Source organism: Charadrius vociferus, unplaced genomic scaffold (genome assembly GCF_000708025.1).
Source record: "Charadrius vociferus isolate BGI_N301 unplaced genomic scaffold, ASM70802v2 scaffold196, whole genome shotgun sequence".
Classification (NCBI taxonomy): Eukaryota; Metazoa; Chordata; class Aves; order Charadriiformes; family Charadriidae; genus Charadrius; species Charadrius vociferus.
Genome location: NW_009648953.1, coordinates 1,903,493 through 1,923,085, shown reverse-complemented (window position 1 = coordinate 1,923,085; position 19,593 = coordinate 1,903,493). Strand labels below are relative to the sequence as shown.

At 38.1% G+C, this 19,593-nt stretch overlaps 1 protein-coding gene across 1 annotated transcript in view; it reads right to left on the bottom strand.

Annotated features, from left to right (window-relative positions):
- Positions 1–19,593, bottom strand: part of MYBPC1 (myosin binding protein C, slow type) — a 61,718-nt gene that overhangs the window by 22,265 nt on the left and 19,860 nt on the right. Inside the window, 13 exon segments of the mRNA XM_009887436.1 lie at positions 1,031–1,219; positions 1,859–1,963; positions 2,615–2,771; positions 3,897–4,030; positions 5,284–5,390; positions 6,467–6,629; positions 8,208–8,374; positions 8,682–8,787; positions 10,011–10,135; positions 11,773–11,905; positions 14,123–14,289; positions 17,767–17,823; positions 19,458–19,509. Coding sequence (XP_009885738.1) covers positions 1,031–1,219; positions 1,859–1,963; positions 2,615–2,771; positions 3,897–4,030; positions 5,284–5,390; positions 6,467–6,629; positions 8,208–8,374; positions 8,682–8,787; positions 10,011–10,135; positions 11,773–11,905; positions 14,123–14,289; positions 17,767–17,823; positions 19,458–19,509 — 1,662 coding nt within the window.

Genomic DNA, 19,593 nt, shown 5'->3' with positions numbered 1-19,593 from the left:
GCCTGCTGAACAAGACACCTTTCTTTTTCCAGGACTTGTGGTTGTCACAAGAGTTTGAAAATCTGTTTCTTTGTAGGAAAAGGCCACCAAATTAGTCTGTCACTAGGTGAATGACAAGACCCTCTAGGTGTTACATTAATATGAAGCAATAAGATGACATGCAGAATAATATAAAATATGACCAAGCCTAATCTGGATTGTCTGCTAAAGGATATTGAAAATGTGTGATCCCTTTCTGGGGGAAAAAAAACCAAACCCAACTTCAGCTAATGGGAATCCAAGAGGCATAGAGTGAAATTAGGGACTGTTCACATGTGTCTTATCATATGGTTTATTGCAATGTTGGGCACATTCACTTATTTTTTTCTACCTTTATGATAGATTGTATACCCCTGAATTTTTTTTTTTTTTGAGTGGAAATGTATGGATTATTTGTGAATACTTGCACATTTTTAAATGGCAAGCTACTATGTAGCAGCAAAGCATAAGCAGTGAAATGTGAAAGTCCCATTTTCATACAGTGGTACCTGCAAATAGTGATCTTTAGACTTCTGGTCACTTTTCCTGACCATTTTTGGCCAAAAGCCAGGGAATTTATAGTAGGAGAAAGACACAAAACCACCAAGACTGTAATCTGTCATCTTTATCAGTTCCCTAAATTGCCAGTTTGACTGGCAATAGTTTGACTCTATTGACTCAGGACCTATGATACACAAAAATGTGAAACTATTAGTTCTGGTGCTTAATATGTTTTATATTGACCCTAGTATTGACCCTATCAGGCTCACCCATAGCATGTCACTGTTTTATTGTAGTGCACCATTTTTCTGTCTATACGTCCTTGTTTCTTGTTTAAAAAAGACTATATATTCTTCATGATAGACATATAGTTTATGCAACATCTAATAAAGAAAGGTCCTGAGCAACACAAGTGCAACAAGAACTCCAGGTATATAATAAGATGACTGTAATAATGTATTAATGATAATTTTCTAAATACATGCCTGTCTCTATGCTCTCGATTACTTACCTAAAGGAACAAAGGACTTCGAAGGCATACTTGGTTTGGAAATGCCTATTGCATTAACAGCAAATACACGGACCTCATAAGCAACACCTTCAATCATCTTCTTTGGCTCAAAAGTTGTTTCTTTACACAGTTCAAAATTCAGCCTCATCCACCTGGAGCTTTGTTTCTTTTTCCTTTCAATGAAATATCCTATTGACCAAACAAAATTTTATTATACTAAGTGGTGGCATAAAACTCAATAGCGGGGGTCTATTTTTTGACTGCCCAATGGCCTGTTTTCTGGATACAGCTCAATATGCCCTTCTACCCTCAGAGCAGTTTAGGGGTTATTGTGAATTTTTTTCCCCATTACAAGCTATCTGATAGTCACCTGTTTGGCTTTCATGGCCACATACAAGCTTTTTTCTGACTTCACTTACAACACTGCTGTATTTAGTTCAGAGTGAAAAGGGCCCGATTCTGCTGGCCTCTGGGCCCCTCTGACTTTCCTCTTGGTTCAGTGTATTAGAAGATATTCGAATTTAATGAGTAAATTGTTTCTGAAATTCCTGCTAACATTCAAACAGGCTAACTGTTCTAAATTTGGAATTATAAGAGGTTGTCTTTCAAGCAGGGGGATTAATAACGTGGCAACATACAAAATGACAAATCTCAAAGTGTTAGAAAAACAGGTATCCGATATAGTCAAAGACTTTCTTGCAACTGGATACTCAAAGTACAGCTCTTCAAGGCCTGAGCTAAACTCATCGCATGGCCTTCATTATTTGGGGTTTATTGCTTTTGTCTATATTAGGGCATCACCACAGAAAAAAAGAGAAAAGTATGCACCTAAGATGGGCGATCCACCATCATTCGCTGGAGGTTCCCAGGTCATAATGCACCAGTCTTCACCCACCTCAGTCACATTTGGTGCCTGAGGAGGATCAGGGACATCTGTTGTAAACAAAGTAAAAGTTATTAAAAAAAATAAATAATCTTTCCTCTTTTTGCATATGTTGAAATAAAAGATGCCAAATAAGAAACATATCTGGATAGTTTTTGAAGTGCAACAAGAGTTCCTAATGAGGAGAGAGAGAGAGACAGAAAGGTCTTTGTGGATACTGGCGGGTGGTTGGGAAGGGATAAGTGCCAAGCTCTTCAGCACAGTCAAGACACTGGAGAGGCACTCGAGGGCATGTGGTAAGACAGGACCCAGAGCCACATGGAGAATGGAGAGTGTTAAGGACCGCCCGAGGCAACTGCACAAGTTTGGCCCCTGCAACATGAGGTGGCAGCAGAGTGGTAATTGATTGCCCCTTCAATCCCATGCTAAGCTCCTGTGTCCTTCAGTAACACTGGGCCTTAGCATCCTTGCACCTCAATTCCCCGTCTGAAAATGGGGACAAACAGGGAAATGGAAGTTTTCTGAGAATCTACAGCAGTTTGGTAGCTAGGGAGGACAGCATCTACAGAAGAGACTTCAGATAAAGGAAGAAGAATTTGTCTCTTGTTGGGGTGCAGAAAAGTAGGGTTCTTCAAGGAGCATTTATTGAAAAGCGCTGTGATAAAAGACATGTCTCATGTGCACTGTTCTGCATGACTTACCAACCACTTTAATGTTGATTAGAGCTGTGTCCTCTCCAGCCTCATTCTTTAATGTTATTCTGAAAGGACCTGAATCTTCCCTCTCAGCTGTATCAATGACCAGACAGCTGCTGTCTGGGTATGTTTCTGCCCGTATTCTTCCACTGTCTGTGATCCACTAGGAATCAAAGTAAGCAGAGGGAAAAAGTCATATTTTCTGAATTTGAGAATCAAAATGCTCAAAAATCAAAATTCAAGTGCAGTGCAGGATACCAGCAAAAATACTAAAGCAACTGTAAGAAAAACCACACTAAAGCTCATCATGTCAGTCATCTAATAATCACAAAAAAGACAAAATAACTGAGGGACAAATAACTAACTTTAAAATATGGTAACTGTTTAGTACCCTGTTCAGCCATTGCATCTCAAGGGAAGAAGCAGTATGCTTGCTTGTCCTGTGAGCAAAAACATGCAAAAATACTACATTGTCATTAATTTGATAGAAAGAGTCGTGTATTCTCCCAAAAGTCAGATTGAAATCTAATTTGTTCAGTTTAAAGGTCAGAGGGATTGCAATTGTCAGTAGTTTGCCCTCACAGATTTCAAATGCTGGCACATATTTTGGAGTAAGAGCTCTCCTAGAATAATTCCCTATTTGGACAAGTCCACAGAGGTGATAGTACAATTAATATTTGAAAAATAGTAGTCAGAGATTTGACCAGATAGGTCTGATGAATCCAATAATAACAACATGTTCCAGCTTCCACATACCACAATGAAAATTTAAATGTGAAAAGTGGCTTTTTGGTATTACACAGCCAGGAACTGATCTGTGCAAAGTTTTGCATTAAGACACCAGATGAAGACCACCAGCCTATTGTTTCATTTGAGACTTGACACTCCATCAGAATTTGTCGTTCATTTTCCAAAACCAGACCATATGATGACTTTCTGTCAAAACCTGGCAGCCATTTTGGGCAGTATGTACAGAAGAAGTAGCCATTTGGTAGATCTTCACTAGTTTTCTTCTGTATCTCATATGTCCCAGTCCTTTTACAATTTAGATATAGTAAAACTGTATTTTTTTTCCTTCATCAATTTCAGCTGTGCCATAAAAAGACCCAAAAGATACTAAATAATATTTATTCATTTTTTGCCTTCATTTTTGAGCAAGAAGAGTTTTTTAAATAAAATGCATCTCCTCATTTTCTGCCATTATCAATGTCTTCACAAGGGCAAAGGTTATTTTTTGAAGGAAAAGGCCCCCTGTTAAGCTAAAGAAATGTGTATAATGACAGTGTACCTTGTCCCCTTTACTCCACATGACTTTTGGAGTTGGCTCGCCAGTGATAGGGATCTCAAGTCGTAGTTTGCTTCCTGCCACTACAGTCACAGTGTTATTTTCCCCAAGACCATCCAGATGGAGTTTAGGAGGATCTGAAAAAGGAGAGATTGTCCAAATTTGCCATGTGGCTGCCACTCTGAGAGCTCAGTGACCTGGCACAGGTCTGCAACATAGAGAAACATGCTCTATGTTTTGTATTTTCCTGGTATTTTTAGTCAACTGATTGTTCAGAAAAAAACAAATATTCTTCACAAATATTCAAGATAATAGTTATCTGATTAAAAATAAATCATGGCACCATAGAAATTTTGGAATAGATTTTTTTTTTTTATGGTCCTACTATCTTCCCAAGGCAGAATTATGTATGTTTAGGTTACTTCTGAGAGAGATTTCCTCTAAGTGGCTCTTGAGAATTTCCATTGCAGGCTTTCTATGACACCTGTTGCCATGCTTGAGACATCCCTGTTCTTACAGTTTAAAAGTTTTCTTAACCTAAATAGTTTTTCCAAAAATGAAATGGTAACTTTTGTTGCACCCCATGTGTATGGAGAACAACTGATAAATATCCTCTTACAACTTTTTTTTTTAATGTATTAGAAGTTATGTTGGTGGGCATACCCCTCTAGTCCTCCTACCCTGTTCATTCTCCCTGAACCTTGCCAACGCTTTTTCTAACACAGATATCCCATCTCTTTCAGCTTCAATTACAGAACATATTTTCTAAAACTCTGTTCAATTATATTGCTCTCCTTTTGACTTTCAAGTTGCTGGTTGCAGTTAAAAGCCAGTGAGGTATTATTGTGGGAATAGTCAATGCCTTGTTTTATTTTTGTTTGAAAGACTGTGATCATTAACAAACCTTCTGTTTTGCTGAGTGAATAAGAAGCTGGTCAGAAGCATTTTGCTCTCTAGATATCATTTAATATATTTAGGGAAGAGGTGAATATGTTATCTTTAAAGGTAAATATGGTATCTTTTACCAAACTAAATCACATTTTGCAATATCAGCAAGCTAATTCTTCAAAGAAGACAACGCTGTATATCTGAAAGGAGGATAGCAACAGCTGTTTTACACAAACTCTTAGTAGTGGTTTTGGTTTAGGAATTCAACATCAAGAAGCTTTCCCCAGGAGCTCCCCCAGGCTTGTAAAATACGAGCAGATCCTGAGCACAGGCAAAACACGCACTGACTAGCTCACGTGCACTTTGCCAGAGCAGCAGGTCCATTTTCTTTGGTAGATGCCTGCTCAGAGGAAACAAACTGATTGTAATCAAGGATATTTCACACTGCTTTTAATTTCCAAAGGAGAGATGTTACATGTAAGTCACTATTTCATATACTTACCCACAACATGCACTTTGCATGGAATATTAATATTATAGGCATCTGGTACAAACATGTATTCACCCTCATCATCAACAGCAGCACTCGCTATAACAAATCTGTGGATTCTGTAAAAAAGTTGGAAAAGAAACAGGTGTAAATGAACACAGAAATAGAAAAATACAGGAGCATAACCTCTTTGACACAGGGATTCTGTGCTGCTGCCATTAGATTGCAATTTGGTTGTTCAAGAAGAAATCTTTAGGTGATCCCCTTGGGGGATTTTTGTGACAGGATCAAATCTACTCTTACAAATCTACTCTTACTCTTACTCTACACAATAAAGAAATAGATGAGCAAAGTATATGCTGCTCTTACTACCTAACTGTCTCTCAGTACAATGGTATTTTTGCTGTCCTATCACCTGCTGTGGCTAAACTTTATTCAAGGTAGGACTCACCTCTGTGCCCTTCCTGCTCCCCTTTCCCTCACCTCACCCTATGGGCCTAGATGGGTTGTGGGGAGCTCCTTTACCTTATGTCAATCCAAGGGGTCATTGCACAGGTGGCACTTGTCCCTTCCTGCGACTTAGCGAGTGTTACAGAATCAATGCAAATATTTCATAGCCTGTTTGGGAACATATTCACAAGTGCAGTTCCCAGCTGCATGAATGGTCTGCTAAGCTGAAGTGAAAGGGATGTAGTTAAAAGGTAGGAACTGTTTTTGTTGCTTTTGGGTGGTTTTTTTTTTTTTTTTAAATTGACAAACTTTCCATGAAAAAGGACGAGTTATAAATGCAAAGGGACCTAATATCTCCGCATACTTTGCATGGGCAGAGATACATGGTCTGAGTTGACACAAACAGAAACTATCAGAAAAACAGACATTTAAAAGCTATATATTTTAAATAATGTCTAACAATTATTTCACTTTACTACTTAATATTCCATACCAGCAGCAACAGCAATGTCAAGAAAATTAATAGCTTGAACTTAGATGTATCAAGGATTTGATTATTGTCCTCCACAGCCAAAAGGCTGAAGATGAAAGGGGGAAAGGAAACATGGCTTTTATGATGATAAAAATAAATATTTGAGGGACAGAGCTTAGACTTGATTACTAGATAGTTTTCAGTGAAGTAACCCACATATTGGCACATCTCTAGAGTGTTATTCCATCAAAAGTCAATGCACAACAGGTTTACCTTCCTTTGTGATAAAGCTTTACGCGGTCACTAGCTTCAACCAGTTGCCCATTTTTGTACCATTTCCCTTCCACGTTTTCAGATATCTCACACTTCAGGTGGATTTCCTGTCCAAGCCTCACAGTCTGGTCTTCTAGTGCAAGTGATATCTTCAGTGGTCTCACTTAGGAAAACAGAAGCAGAGATATTAATGCTAACATCAAGCAATAGTTCAAGATTCTGTCACAGAGCTGCTACTAGACATCACAAAAGTCTTCAAATCAGAAAAATGCTTCCAATAATAAAGTTCTTATGTCGAGATACCAGTAATATATACACGTAAGCTACATAAATTAACCTTTGATGCTTTAGAAAGGGTGATCCAAAATACCCAGGCCCTGACTGGGGAAACTCCATGGATATTGCCAGTAGAAGAACTAAGTCCAGGAGCATAATTTGAATGCCGTCCCCTCTCTGGTGTTTAGGTGCTGGAGGTAGGGTGTTTCCATCCTCCTGAGTCCAGTAAGAAACTTTCAAGAAGTGAAAGACCTGTCCCCCCAGACCTATGCGCTAGAAGAGGTTGCAACCCACCTTTCCCATGATCTAGCAGTGATCTAACTGCTCTCATAGCTCTCCCAGCTGATCTGAGATAATTTGGAGACTTACCAAAGTATTTCGTCACAAGTGGGGACTGCAGTGCTCAACCTGTTTTGTCAGGCTGCTAGCAAAGGCAGGCTGGCCAGTAAGCTTAACTTCATATACTACTCATTCTCATGTTTGCTAAACTGCCTTAACTCACCCTGCAAATACCCACAGGTATTACGAGCTTTTTGTAGAACTCGAGTCTGGGAACTGGTGCCTCAGTTCATTTTCGCTTTCTGGAAGATTAGATGCTGTAGACCAGAGTCCGGGCTGAACACACAGCACCACCTGTATGCAGTAAACATCCCTGACTATAATCTGACACAGAAAACGAGTGATGGGAAAGGCAGCATTTCATAGAAAGCCAGTTGGGAAACCCTCAGAAGAAGTCACATGAAAAGAAAGACAACAGAGGCAATAGCCATGGAGGATAATTTCCAACTTGATAATAGAACAGCATGAACTGGTTGTGCTTAAGATGCCAATTTGTACAAAATTGTCAAAAGCAGTATAAGTATTACAAAACAGTGTATGCTTATGCATGACTTATGATAACTTTAGAGGATGGGCACATACATTTCACTAAAACCCACAGGCTTTTAAAAGAGATATTGCATAAACAATACTGAGGGAGCTACATACTCATGTGTTTGTGCCTATGAGTTCAGGTCAAGTGACCCTGATGCCTGTAAACAGTATGCCTAATTATAGAACTGCTTATTTTTTTCCAACATACTTTTTCTCCGATTTTGGCTAAAAAGCCTTGGTTTGGCTTTCCTGTGAAAACCTGAAAGGATTAAAGAAAAGCAGATACTTCCCTTGAAAATTTCACTTTGTTAATGTATCATATCTTTGAATGGATAGCTTTGCTTTCCATCTTAACAGAGTGACAGAGAGTTTTTAAGCAGGACTGGTTCATTGCCTCTTACTACAAAGTGTCTAAAGGAAAGTCACCGTTCTGGAGATTTGCAGCAAAGAAATTGGTATGGAATATAACTCTCCCTTTAAACACCCAGGAAAAGGCAGGCAAATTGTGTATTTTGTAAACTAGCAAACTGTGACATACAAATTCAAAAGCAAGATGTATTATAGCATCGGAGAATCATAGAATTATACTTACAATCAACCGAAAGCTTGGCTTCTGATTGGCCTCCAGTTGTCATTACCGAGTAAGTTGCATTGTCATTTTTTGCAGCTTCCTCTATGATCAAAGTGTGTTTTTTACCCTCAACCTTGATTCGATATCGAGATTTAGGGTCATTGGGAAGTTCTACACCATTCCTAAACCTAATGGAGAGCAAAGAATGATTATTTTTCCAATAGATGTCCTGTTCAAATAAGACTTCTATAGGCTGAAACTTCCAGAGAAGACTTTATAAGGCTTAAGGCACAAGGAAAGGTTAAACAATCTCATCCGTGAATGTGTAAGGATATTTTTGCTGTTGCTGCATTTTTAAATAATGTTTTCTTGAGATTTTCTTAACAATTTTCAAGTTTACTAGTAGAGAAAAAGCTATCCACATTTTTGCCTACAATTAAAATAATCTGGGTTTTATTCTCAAGGAAAACAGTACCTGCTCAAAATGTGGCTTACCATTTCACATTTGCATCATCCTCAGACACTTCACAGCTCAATTCTACTCGTTCACCAACATAGGTACTGGTGTCCTCCAGGCCTTTGGTCACCAAAATTGGAGGATCTTTCAAAAAAGAAAATTACAGATTTACAATCTGATAGAGAAAAATAAGTGAAAGAGGTTTTCAAAATCATGCTATAGAAGATGATAATACTTTAAAATTGTAATACCACATAATCATAGAATCATTTAGGTTAGAAAAGACCTTTAAGATCATTGATTCCAACCATAAACCTAACACTGCCAAGTCGAGTGCTAAACCATGTCCCTCAGTGCCATATCTATGTCTTTTAAATATCAGTCTTACTGCAGCTTTTTCTCCCTTAAATCAGAAAAACAATTGCTCATTAAAATTACAATAGTAAATGTGCTAAATAAAAAAACCCTCCAAGCCATTTCTTCATATTAATACCAGCTTTGTATCCCTTTTTACTGACATTCGGTCCAGATAAGTCAACATGCAAGGCTGACATTCCCCTCTCATCTGCCACAGATCCCTCTTATAAAGCTGCGTTTTCATTAGGTCCTATAGCTCGTTCTGCACACTAAGATCACCTGACGACCTATCTCAGTACCCTTATTGGTTTAACCCATTCCTTCTATCAAAACTCAATTTTATTTAATAGCAAGAGATTGTACAACAGTTATCCTATGATATTTATAGGGGCAATGGGCTCCATTATTTTAAATAGTTTTCAGAAATATGTGATGAATTTTTTCTCTCACTGTAAGTTTTGTTTTCCTGTTTGTTTTGTTGTGCATGTGTGAGTGATGCTATGAATATTATCAGTAAGAGTGTCAGCACTGTAGGAGCTAAAAGGGTGAAGAAATGGCAACGCATTCATACTTTTGATAGAATCTTCCCTTAAATCTGTGCAGATGGAATGCAAACTAACTGCTAGAAAGCTGGATCTGAAGGTACTTGAAACAGATCAGTTAGATCAAGAGTATCAGGGTCATCAGGTATCTAAATATGGTGTTAGGGAAAGCCAACACTATGACAAACAAGTCTCCAAAATGGCTTTATAACTATGAAGGAGACCACAGCCCCACTAGATCCCAGTGCACAGTATGAAATAAACCATACCCCATTTCAGGGTTTTCACTAAATATGGGATGAGGAAAAAAAATGGTCAGGGAATCATAGAAATACACAGTGATCCTAAGGGCTGCCAGTAGAAATACAAAAATACACTGAACTAGATCTTCCCTGATAATTTCTGTTGCATTCAAAGAAGCCACACCAATTTATAGCAGGTGAAATAGGAACAAGCTGATGAAATTACCTCTCACAAACAGTTCTGTGGAGCATTTCTCATCACCAGCTGTTACATAATAACGAGCATCATCTGTCATCATACAATTATTGATGAATAAAATTCGCTGGTTACCTTTGTGTTCAAAAATGTATCTGTTTGAACAGGAAGACAGCAAAGGTACATTAGCAAACCTGCTAGACCCCTTTTGTTTTATGTAGAAAATGCTTTCAGAATTACTAGAGGTGAAAATCCTGTTTTTTACATAGAACTGGAAAAGTTGTCCTGGGAAGCAATTTCCAAGATTCAACAGGACCATCACAGACTCTTTAGCAAAAAGAACTATGATGTAGGGTAACAATGAGCATTTGTTTATTCCAAAATCCCAGGCTTGGGTGATATGAAAAAATAAAAAAAGTGAGCAGGCTCTGAAGGATGGCAAAAAAAAAAAAAAAGTCTGAAACTCTAGATGGGTAAAGATGAAAATAACCAGTAACAGGACACCATCCTCATTCCAACACTCTTAACATTTTTGTGAAGTAAAATAATAGCCAAGGTTAAGAAGTTAGTATTATTGGTAGGCCAGATGGCACAAGAGATCAGTAATGGGATATGGGGTTTTGGTAATGGGATATTGAGCCTTTCACCTTTATGTCACCAGTTTAGATCTGCTCCAGGCTTGTAATGACCAAAGCTCATTAGCATCTGACAGCTGCTTCAGCAGCCTGGAAGAAACGCACTGGAGCATTCAATCCACGTCTTTCTACTGGAGAGGGATCCATATAGGTGCCTGCGAAATGTTTCTGAACTGCTCATGGCAGATAAAGAGGCTAAAAAGAAAGTGACCTTTATATTATGCATTTTTTGTCAACGATGAATATTAATTGAGATCCTCGATTGACTTTAGCAGCCACAGAAGGAAGGAAATCTTCCTCTGTAAGAGGGCTTTTGGTAATTACTATGTTTTCACAAGGCCAGAGGAGAAAGTTGCTAGGATTATGTGCTACTGAGAAACATTTAAGGAACATTACATTGTTATGCATTGCTGGTTGCACATCCTCATTCCTAGATGTGCCTGACTTTGGAAAGGGATTTTCTGCACCAGGTTGTAAGAGACAGTTATGCCCACAGTAGGGACTGGGCTCAACTTCCAGCCATTGCTTTGCCTGTACTCAAGTGTCTGCACCTGAAAAGCTACTTCTTCTAGATAAAGCCAGAGAATAAAGCAATGTGCAGGTGATATGAATGATGAAGAAGCTTGGGTACACCAGGCCTGTTGTACATGACTGAATTCATTTTGAGTTAATACAGGTTGCTGACTTCAGCGTAAGTGTGAACTGGGTAGTGGAAGGTGAGACAAATCTTGCTCTCCTTTCTTCTGCTGGTTTATGAGCCAGGTGGGTAAGTATGTGATGTTAAACCTTTCAGCACCTAACTACTGCATGAAGATTCTGACCTTCTTCAGACATAGTACTGAGGACAAGAGATTTATTTGCTCACAGTGCGTCCTGACTTTTTAAAAACTACCCTGTAGGAAATGGCTTCATGTTTTGTTAAGGATCTTTAATTCTTTTCTCTTGAGGGAAAGGAGCCAATCTGCATTAATATTTAGCATATGGTGGACTTTTTTGGGTCATGGGCATTATAACATCATTTGCATACTTTTCATGTATAATGAAATTCAGAAATAAAATTGGTGCAACCTGAGCAAAGAGATAGATCTATGCAACACACTTTTCAAGGAAGTAAATGTGTACCCATTTTATTGCTTACATATGATAGAACTACTTACTTTGCACTTGGTCGTATTTCTTGGCCATTTTTATACCACTTGAGTTCCACTGTTGGATCTGCTAGCTCCACCATGAACCTTACTTTACCTCCTTTGTCCACCTGATATGCAGGATCAAGACCCTTGGCAAAAGCTGTTGTGGAAGCCAAGTGTTATTGCAAAAGAAGATCAGAAAACAAGTAAGAATATGAATGCCAAAATGACATGGCATAAATCCATTGCATAAATCTCATCAAAGCTGTCAGAATACATGCACACAATGTTATGCATCACTCTCTGTTCCTAGGCTAGTCCATGTGAATCACTTTATTTTCTAGAAACATTAGAATAAGTGCAAAGCTACGCAGATCTGATTATCCTGAGCAAGTTCAAGCTACCGTCCATCTCTTCATGACTTTGCAGTGTGACTGCATTCTGAATAGGATTGGGTAGACGTAGCTTTGGCAGCTTCCTGAGGATGTCATGTCAGAATAAAATGGTATACAACTGGTGCCACGGAATCATTTACAATGAATCTGTTACAAAGGACTTGACTGCCGCTCAAGTTAACAGGGAATTTTAAGATAAAATTCCTACTGAGCTTCCCACTATCAGAATAAACACATTGCTTTGTCTAAAAGCCAAATTATCTTTCCTGATCCTTTCTGTAGGTTGCATGCTGTACATTGTAGTTCCACTTGTGACAAATGTTACAGCTGCAAAACGTTTGCAAAAATATCTGATACCAGGAAAAAGTTGTCATTCTGTGAATCCTAATGGGGCTTTTCAAAAAGGTTCTTTGAGATGTGCAAATGTAGGCCAAGTTTTTCTGGGCCAGGTGCAACTCAAACATTTCAAAACAATTTAACATCAATATTTAGATATTGCCAGTCACAAAAGTTGTGGAGAGTTGCAGGGGAGCTGATATTTGTGGCTCAAAAATAAATAAATAAATGGTGCCTCAAACAAATTACTCACAGCTAAGTAATCAATTTCTGCTAAAGTTTATATTATGGATATGTCTGGTTGCAGGAGACTGAACATATGGACACAACAGGAATAGAGTTATTAAATCTGAAAAGTATATTTTATGTATCATGTTGCAGTGTAAAACACTCCAATTTATAGTAAAGGTGTTGTGAGGGGAAGAACACCCTACTGTCGTCCAGTCACTACTACAGACATTTTCCCCAGCACCTACAGACCCTCTCCATCTTGCTCAACAGGGAACTGGGGAGAGGGATCAGACGGCCTGGTCTCAGGTGCTGAGAGATGCCCCTTTCCCAGTAAGACGTTCAGACACTTCCACATGATGCACCTGGGTAGGGAGCAGCTCTTACTGCCAGCCACGCAATTCCTGCCCCAGCTTCCAGCACTGCTCCAGATTCCTGGGGGAAGTTGAGGAGTTTCCCTGGGCTTCAACTCCTTAGAGAGCTCCACTGGGTACAGAAACTGCCCCAGTGGCTCATTCAAAGCCCACTGACTCCGTTTCTCTCTCCAACTGTGGCTAGACTCAGCTAAACCAGCAAATGAAAAATATAAATAAAACATAATGTGTAGTAACAGAACTCATGTTCTGATGTGAGGTAATGGGTGAGGAGAGAGGGTATATCAAGCAGCTGGAATGCAGCTGGATTTGTGGAGGATTTCACCTACACAAAAGGGACTCCTCCAGGAAACCAGTGGAACAGCAGATGTAGATATTGCATCCAGTTCTGAAATGCTCTCCAGGAACAAGCAAATGCCACAGTAGTATAATGGGTAGTGCGTTATATTTATATGTGTGTGTGTGTATACCTATTATGCAACATATACATGTATTTTATATACTTATATATACACATACATATAAACACATATCTATATTTATGCATGTATTACACCACTCATACTATTCAGGAGGGTAGATGGGAAAAGACAGGCCTGAATGTCCTCACCCAGTGCAGGGTGGAGAGTTTTTAATACAGCTGGGATTTCCGAGGAATGTCAGATTAAGTGCAAAATGAAATTACAAAGAGCCAACAATGTGTTTGGAGCCACTCTATTTTAGAGCAGAAGATCTTAATAACACGAGGCCTAATTTCTATACTGTTTGATCAGAAATGCCTTTCCACACAACTGGGGGACTTTGTTCCAGTTGGAACTGCTGTTTGGCCAAGAGGGAGGGACACTTTTGGCAAGCACTGAATGGGATCAGGTGGTTACACTAACCACAGTGGATCAAAGACTTCTTCTGATTAACTCCTTGCAGTAGTAAGGCTTGAGTTGTAATGTGCGAGTCCCCTAACATGGAAATGAAGCAAGTTTGGGTTTTTAAGGTGGGCGCTCATGTTTGACTACTGAACATAAGAATATTCTGCCTTATCCATACCTGCACTCTTCTTCACTTCCCTGCGCATGCGCTTCAGACGCTTTAACATGCCTCTCAGGTCAGTGATACCATACTGAAAAGCAATCTTCTCATATTCACTGGGATTCGCGTTCTTCAGGAGCTCCCACACATCTACCTCAGGTTCTTCCTCTTGCTGTTTAACCTCCCTAACGGTAGCAAAATAAAATTATGGGAGAAGAGTTAGTTAGCTTTATCACACCATAAAAAAAAAGGTGAACCTGAATCTATGGTGAGGATAGAAATGTTTTGATCAAAATTTGAAGGCTGCTATCATATTTTTTTATTTCACTCGGCACAAGTAGAATAGCTCAGAGTGACATTCCCACCTTCTTTTACACTTCTTCAGGGCAGAATTTGGATATAAGTTTAAATTTGGCCTTTTCTGATGGAATCAGTTATGAGAGTTTTTATATTGCTTCATTATTTAAAAAAAAAATACAGTTTGAAAATGTAGTACTATAATAGCATATGGGCTAATCCTGCTTAAATCTGTTTCATCTGTTGTAACTTGAGTGGAATCAGTTACAATTTATGATGGCAACACTGAGATCTGAGTCCAATCTGTACATCTCATAATTGTATAAAAATGCTTTCAAACCCTGAGTCCCTGTAATTGCTACTAAGGGTGACCAATGAAAGGACATCGAAATCCAAGGGAATCTGGGTCTGTTTATAGTTACACCAGTGCTTCTCAGAGTTACTTAAAGTTGGCATATGGATAGGAACTGGAGATTTCCACACCAGCTTGGACTTGCAAGATGGATCTGTTGGCTTCCATGTTTATCTCAGTCTTAAGAGCAGGAAGTGCTTTCAGAGGCCTGTGTGAATAGCATCACCTTTATACAGAAATTTCAATACCATATTTACTATCTGCAATTCCAGGCTAAGACAACCAATAAAGAGAAGTATAATTATTTCCACAATGGCAGCCATTAAATGAGAGAACAATGGAAGCATGCTAAACAAAATGACAAGTTTTGAGATTGACAGCTTAGCTCAAAAAGGCGAACTGCTAGAACAATCTGGGAATTGGAGCAGACATCTAGACATTTTTTCCTATAAATTCATTAGGATCAGAAGATCATTCGGATCTGATCTAGTTGGTCTAATGAAATCAATACTTTAGAGAATAGAGCAAGAAAATAAACAGTTGAGAAATAAAAAACCCCCTGAGATTTGGAGTGAGACACTGTTAGAGCTGAGCTCGATCAAGTCCGACAGAGAATTTTTTTTAACATATACAGAAGTAGCACTGGGGGTCCCTGAGAATCTCTGCATGGTTGGATGAGGAACCATGGAAAACCACTTTGCTATTTAATCCATGAGGTTTCTTAATTTTTATAATACGCCAGTGTTATTTTAAAAAGGAAAAAAGTTTCTCACTGAGGAGTCTTTGACATGCTGACATTGCTATCTTAGAATTACTGTCAGACACTCTCAGGTATGTAATTTTATGTTTCATTCCTTTTATTTTTATCTGTGCTCATGCTTTCCGGAGAGTGACTATGTACAGCAAACACTGGCGTTTCGTGAGATTCCTTCTGCATGGTGACCAGTCAAGATCAGCTTGCAAACATATGTATAAGCTGACACACCCCTTGGGGTGGCATTTCTCCTCCCCCAGGGCTGGTTGCTTGCCATGCAATGCCTGTCTGTGCTAAGGAGAGGTACTCACCATGGGAATCAAGATAATGTACCCCTTTAAATCAGGCAGTAGCTGAAAATGAGGATCAGTTAGAGTATCCTTATTTTCAACCCGCTTGAATTAATTAATTCCAGACTCTTTTTTCCTCTGGCGTAACTGGAGAACAAATTTTGACACTTAGAGCAAACCAACTTTGTTCTGAGACCACTACAGTTTCTGCTGTGAGTAGTGGGCAAACAATGCTTGGTATGTCCCAAGCAGACTGACCTCTCCACAAAATCGCTTTCAGATCTTTTCCCCAAAAATGTGCATTGCGTTGAAAGATGTACCTTTTAAAAAAAAGGACCTAAATGTTTGAGTGGTTTTGAGATCTTGTGCCTTTTGGAATTTCGTGCCATTACTGATCCATTGCATTGACGAAGCATAACCAGTCACAGAGTGGCTTACTGAGATAAGAACTGGTTTGTCTTCCTGCAAGACCAGCACGAAATTAGAAAACAGGCAGTATGTAGATTCTATGCATTTAGGTTTTTTTTAAAAACATATTTCAAGTATTATGCACCACAGGTGAAAAGTTCTCGCTCTTTCCTTGATAATATAACCACACAAAAGAGAAGGAGTGCACCTGCAACATTGCCTCTTGAAAAAAATTGAAATGAAAACATGTATTTGTCTTCATAAAAATGGATATTAAGATCCACACTGGGGCTTAATTAGCAATCTTATTCAGTTAAGCTCTTATTCAATGAAGTATGAGGTTGCATTTCGGTGCCTGAAGCAAGGAGGGGATGAACCGATTTGACCAACATCAAATAATGGTGTTTAAAACCTAAAAGTTTGCTTTTCCCATTAACCACACAATAGGTATACTATGTGTATATGGCTATACAGTATTTATCTTACAACACACGTGAGTTACTTGTTAGTGAAGTGATAATGACTCTTAAATCACATTTCTCTTTCCACAAAAACCACCAAGACCTCTTACATGCAAGTCCTATGTTGCTAATAAAACACCCCTCAGGCAGTCATGAGAACTGTCGTGGTAAGTTGTGTTAGTATGATAAAAAGTCAAACTGAAGATCCTAATTAGGGATGAGAAGATTAAGAAACCAAAGACCTGGTGGATTTGAATTGGTTCAGGTAAATCTTACACTGCCTGCTTTTCTCTTCAGTCTTTTGTGTTTGCTTCAGTTGCTTAAATACTATCCTCACCATCATAGCCCATGAGCCCATTGTGAACTTTTTGTGTAATTAATACTGCATATTGGGTTTTCCCCTTTCAGAGTAAGTGGTAGATGAAATAAAAGGATCTAGTTCCTTTTCCAGTTCTCTGTGGTCAGTTGCCATTGATTCCCATGGCATGTAGTATTTCTGTGATAAGTTTAAAAAAAATGACTAATTATCTTGTTTTAATCTGTTAAAAAACTAAGCTAGGTTTAAGTTCTGAAATAGAGGCAAAGCTGTTGTAACACCAGATTTTTAAGGCGAACCAGAGAAACATGTGCCCAAGGTTTTTTCAGTTTTAAGGCATGATATATGGGTTTTCATATCAGGATGCTTATAAAATCAAATTAAGGTGTACCCAAAGAGACAAATTTAACCCTTGCAGTTTTTTCCTCTTGCACCAGATTCAATTTTCTGAACTGCTCATCCCTGTGTAGGAAATTGTCCCCCTCTACCCTCCATGCAAACACAAAATAAATAGCAAGTAAACTAAATGTTATTGGCCTCTTTAGGTTGCGGCTCACTTTTTTCCCGGTGCACTCAAATCTGAGGTTTCTTTTCTGCACACTTAAAGGTACAATTAACTGGACATTTGCATATTATGCTATGAGAATGATAGTTAGAAACGTTGAAAAAAAAATGAACGGTCAGAAAATTCTTAAGAAGTTATTAATGCTACACCTGACTCTTTCTGTGTGCGAACCTAACGGTTTGCAATCCACACCTGCTCACTGCATCACTTGGTTCTCACCTACGTTTCAGGAGACCACTAAAGTCAAGTTCTCCTGCATCCTCTTGTCCATCACCGCTGTTATTAATAGAAAAAGATCAAATCTTTGTTTAATACAGGAAGACTTAGACAACACACATTGCAAACACTCTACACATCTCATATACCCAATACTGTCCAGACACACAAATAGTGGTATAAAATCAACACAAACTTGTATTCTTTTTCACACGAATTATGTTTCCTTAGGCACTTGTGAAAAATAACACAAAGGTTTGTATTGCTTGTTATTATACTTTGATGACAAATTTTTGTAACGGCATACATAAATTTGCCAAGATTTGTGTTAGATTTCAGTAACACAAATAAATGTGAGCTAGTCAACACAACGAGCTTTGTTTTTCATTTCCATAGTGTATGTGTATAAAAACAAAGGGCTTGTGCTGATCTTTTGCTATGAATGTAAAACAAAGATTTGCATTGCTGGATGGTGCTTTTAACAATGCATAGCTGTGTCAAATACCGATTGCAGAGCATTGCATTTAAGATTTAACCTTTCTCTAAATGAAGGAAGAAATCAGTTTAAACAAGTAGAAACACTACATTGTACATTTTTACAGATAGGATCACAATCCTGTGAAGGTGCATTTCTTTCTATAATGTGACTTTAAGCAGTAATACTTTATTATAAAGCACATATAGACAAAAGAAATGCCCTTAATACTTGTTAACAGTTAGGGCAAAATCCTACAAATTTTGTCAAATGATGCCAATATTTCATTCCAGATTTTGCGTGCAAGATATTACTTAGAAAATCAGAAAATATCCAGATATCCTCATCTGCTTGGGCAGAATAGTTATTGCAGTTTTATAAAAACGTGCTCAAGAAAGGAGTGCACCTTGAATGTAGTATCATTTGCATTCAGTCTTCAAATTAAATCTCTCTAAATAAAAGCAGTTACTTCTAAGTTACAACTTCCCTTGTATGTGTAAATTAATAAACCGCATTAAATTTCTTTGTTAAACATTTTCATTCTGAGTACTTCTGGCCTTCTAAGACAATTTTCTCCACAAAACGTAAAGACGACATCTATACTGGTTTGAATTACTATTTTATCACAATCTATACTGGTTTGAATTGTTATTTTATCACAAAGGTAACTAACAAAGGAAAAGACTTCAGACACAATGCTTTATCTTACATACTATGCAATATATTATTTGTAGTTTTTCTGTAATGATGGCCTTATGACATACTTTTTCACTGTAAGATAACATAAAGCCATATCCTATCTTTTATAAATCAGTGTGAATTTTCTCTCTGCTTTTAATCAGTACAAGATAGGGACCAGGAACTTTCATATTGTAGCTGAGAATTTTCAGGAAACACACAGTAGAATATTTTAATGAATTAAAACATTATTTTAAAAACCTCTAAAGAAAGAGATATGTAATTGCCTTAATTATTCCGTCTTCACTTACAGCAATGACACTAATTTCACAGTAGAGTATTTAATATCAGACGAACTGGCTATGAGTTGTAACTATTTCATTCTACCCACTACCAACCACTCCTTAATCTTTATCTACAAAAAAAAGTTTTGTTTTTTTTAAATACTTGATTCAATTGCCTGCCAATATTGATGCAAGTTCTGTGCATGCTACCAGCCTTCATTACTGAGGAGCTTCAGGGGATCACTGTTTGAAGTTACCTTCTTTTGAAAGCAGATCTGATGTCAATGGATGGAGTAGCTTGGGAAGATTCTACGAAATAAAGGTAATAAAAACCATAATTTGAAATTAATGTAATTTATGTAATCGGTGTAATCTGGCATATGAAATGTCTTC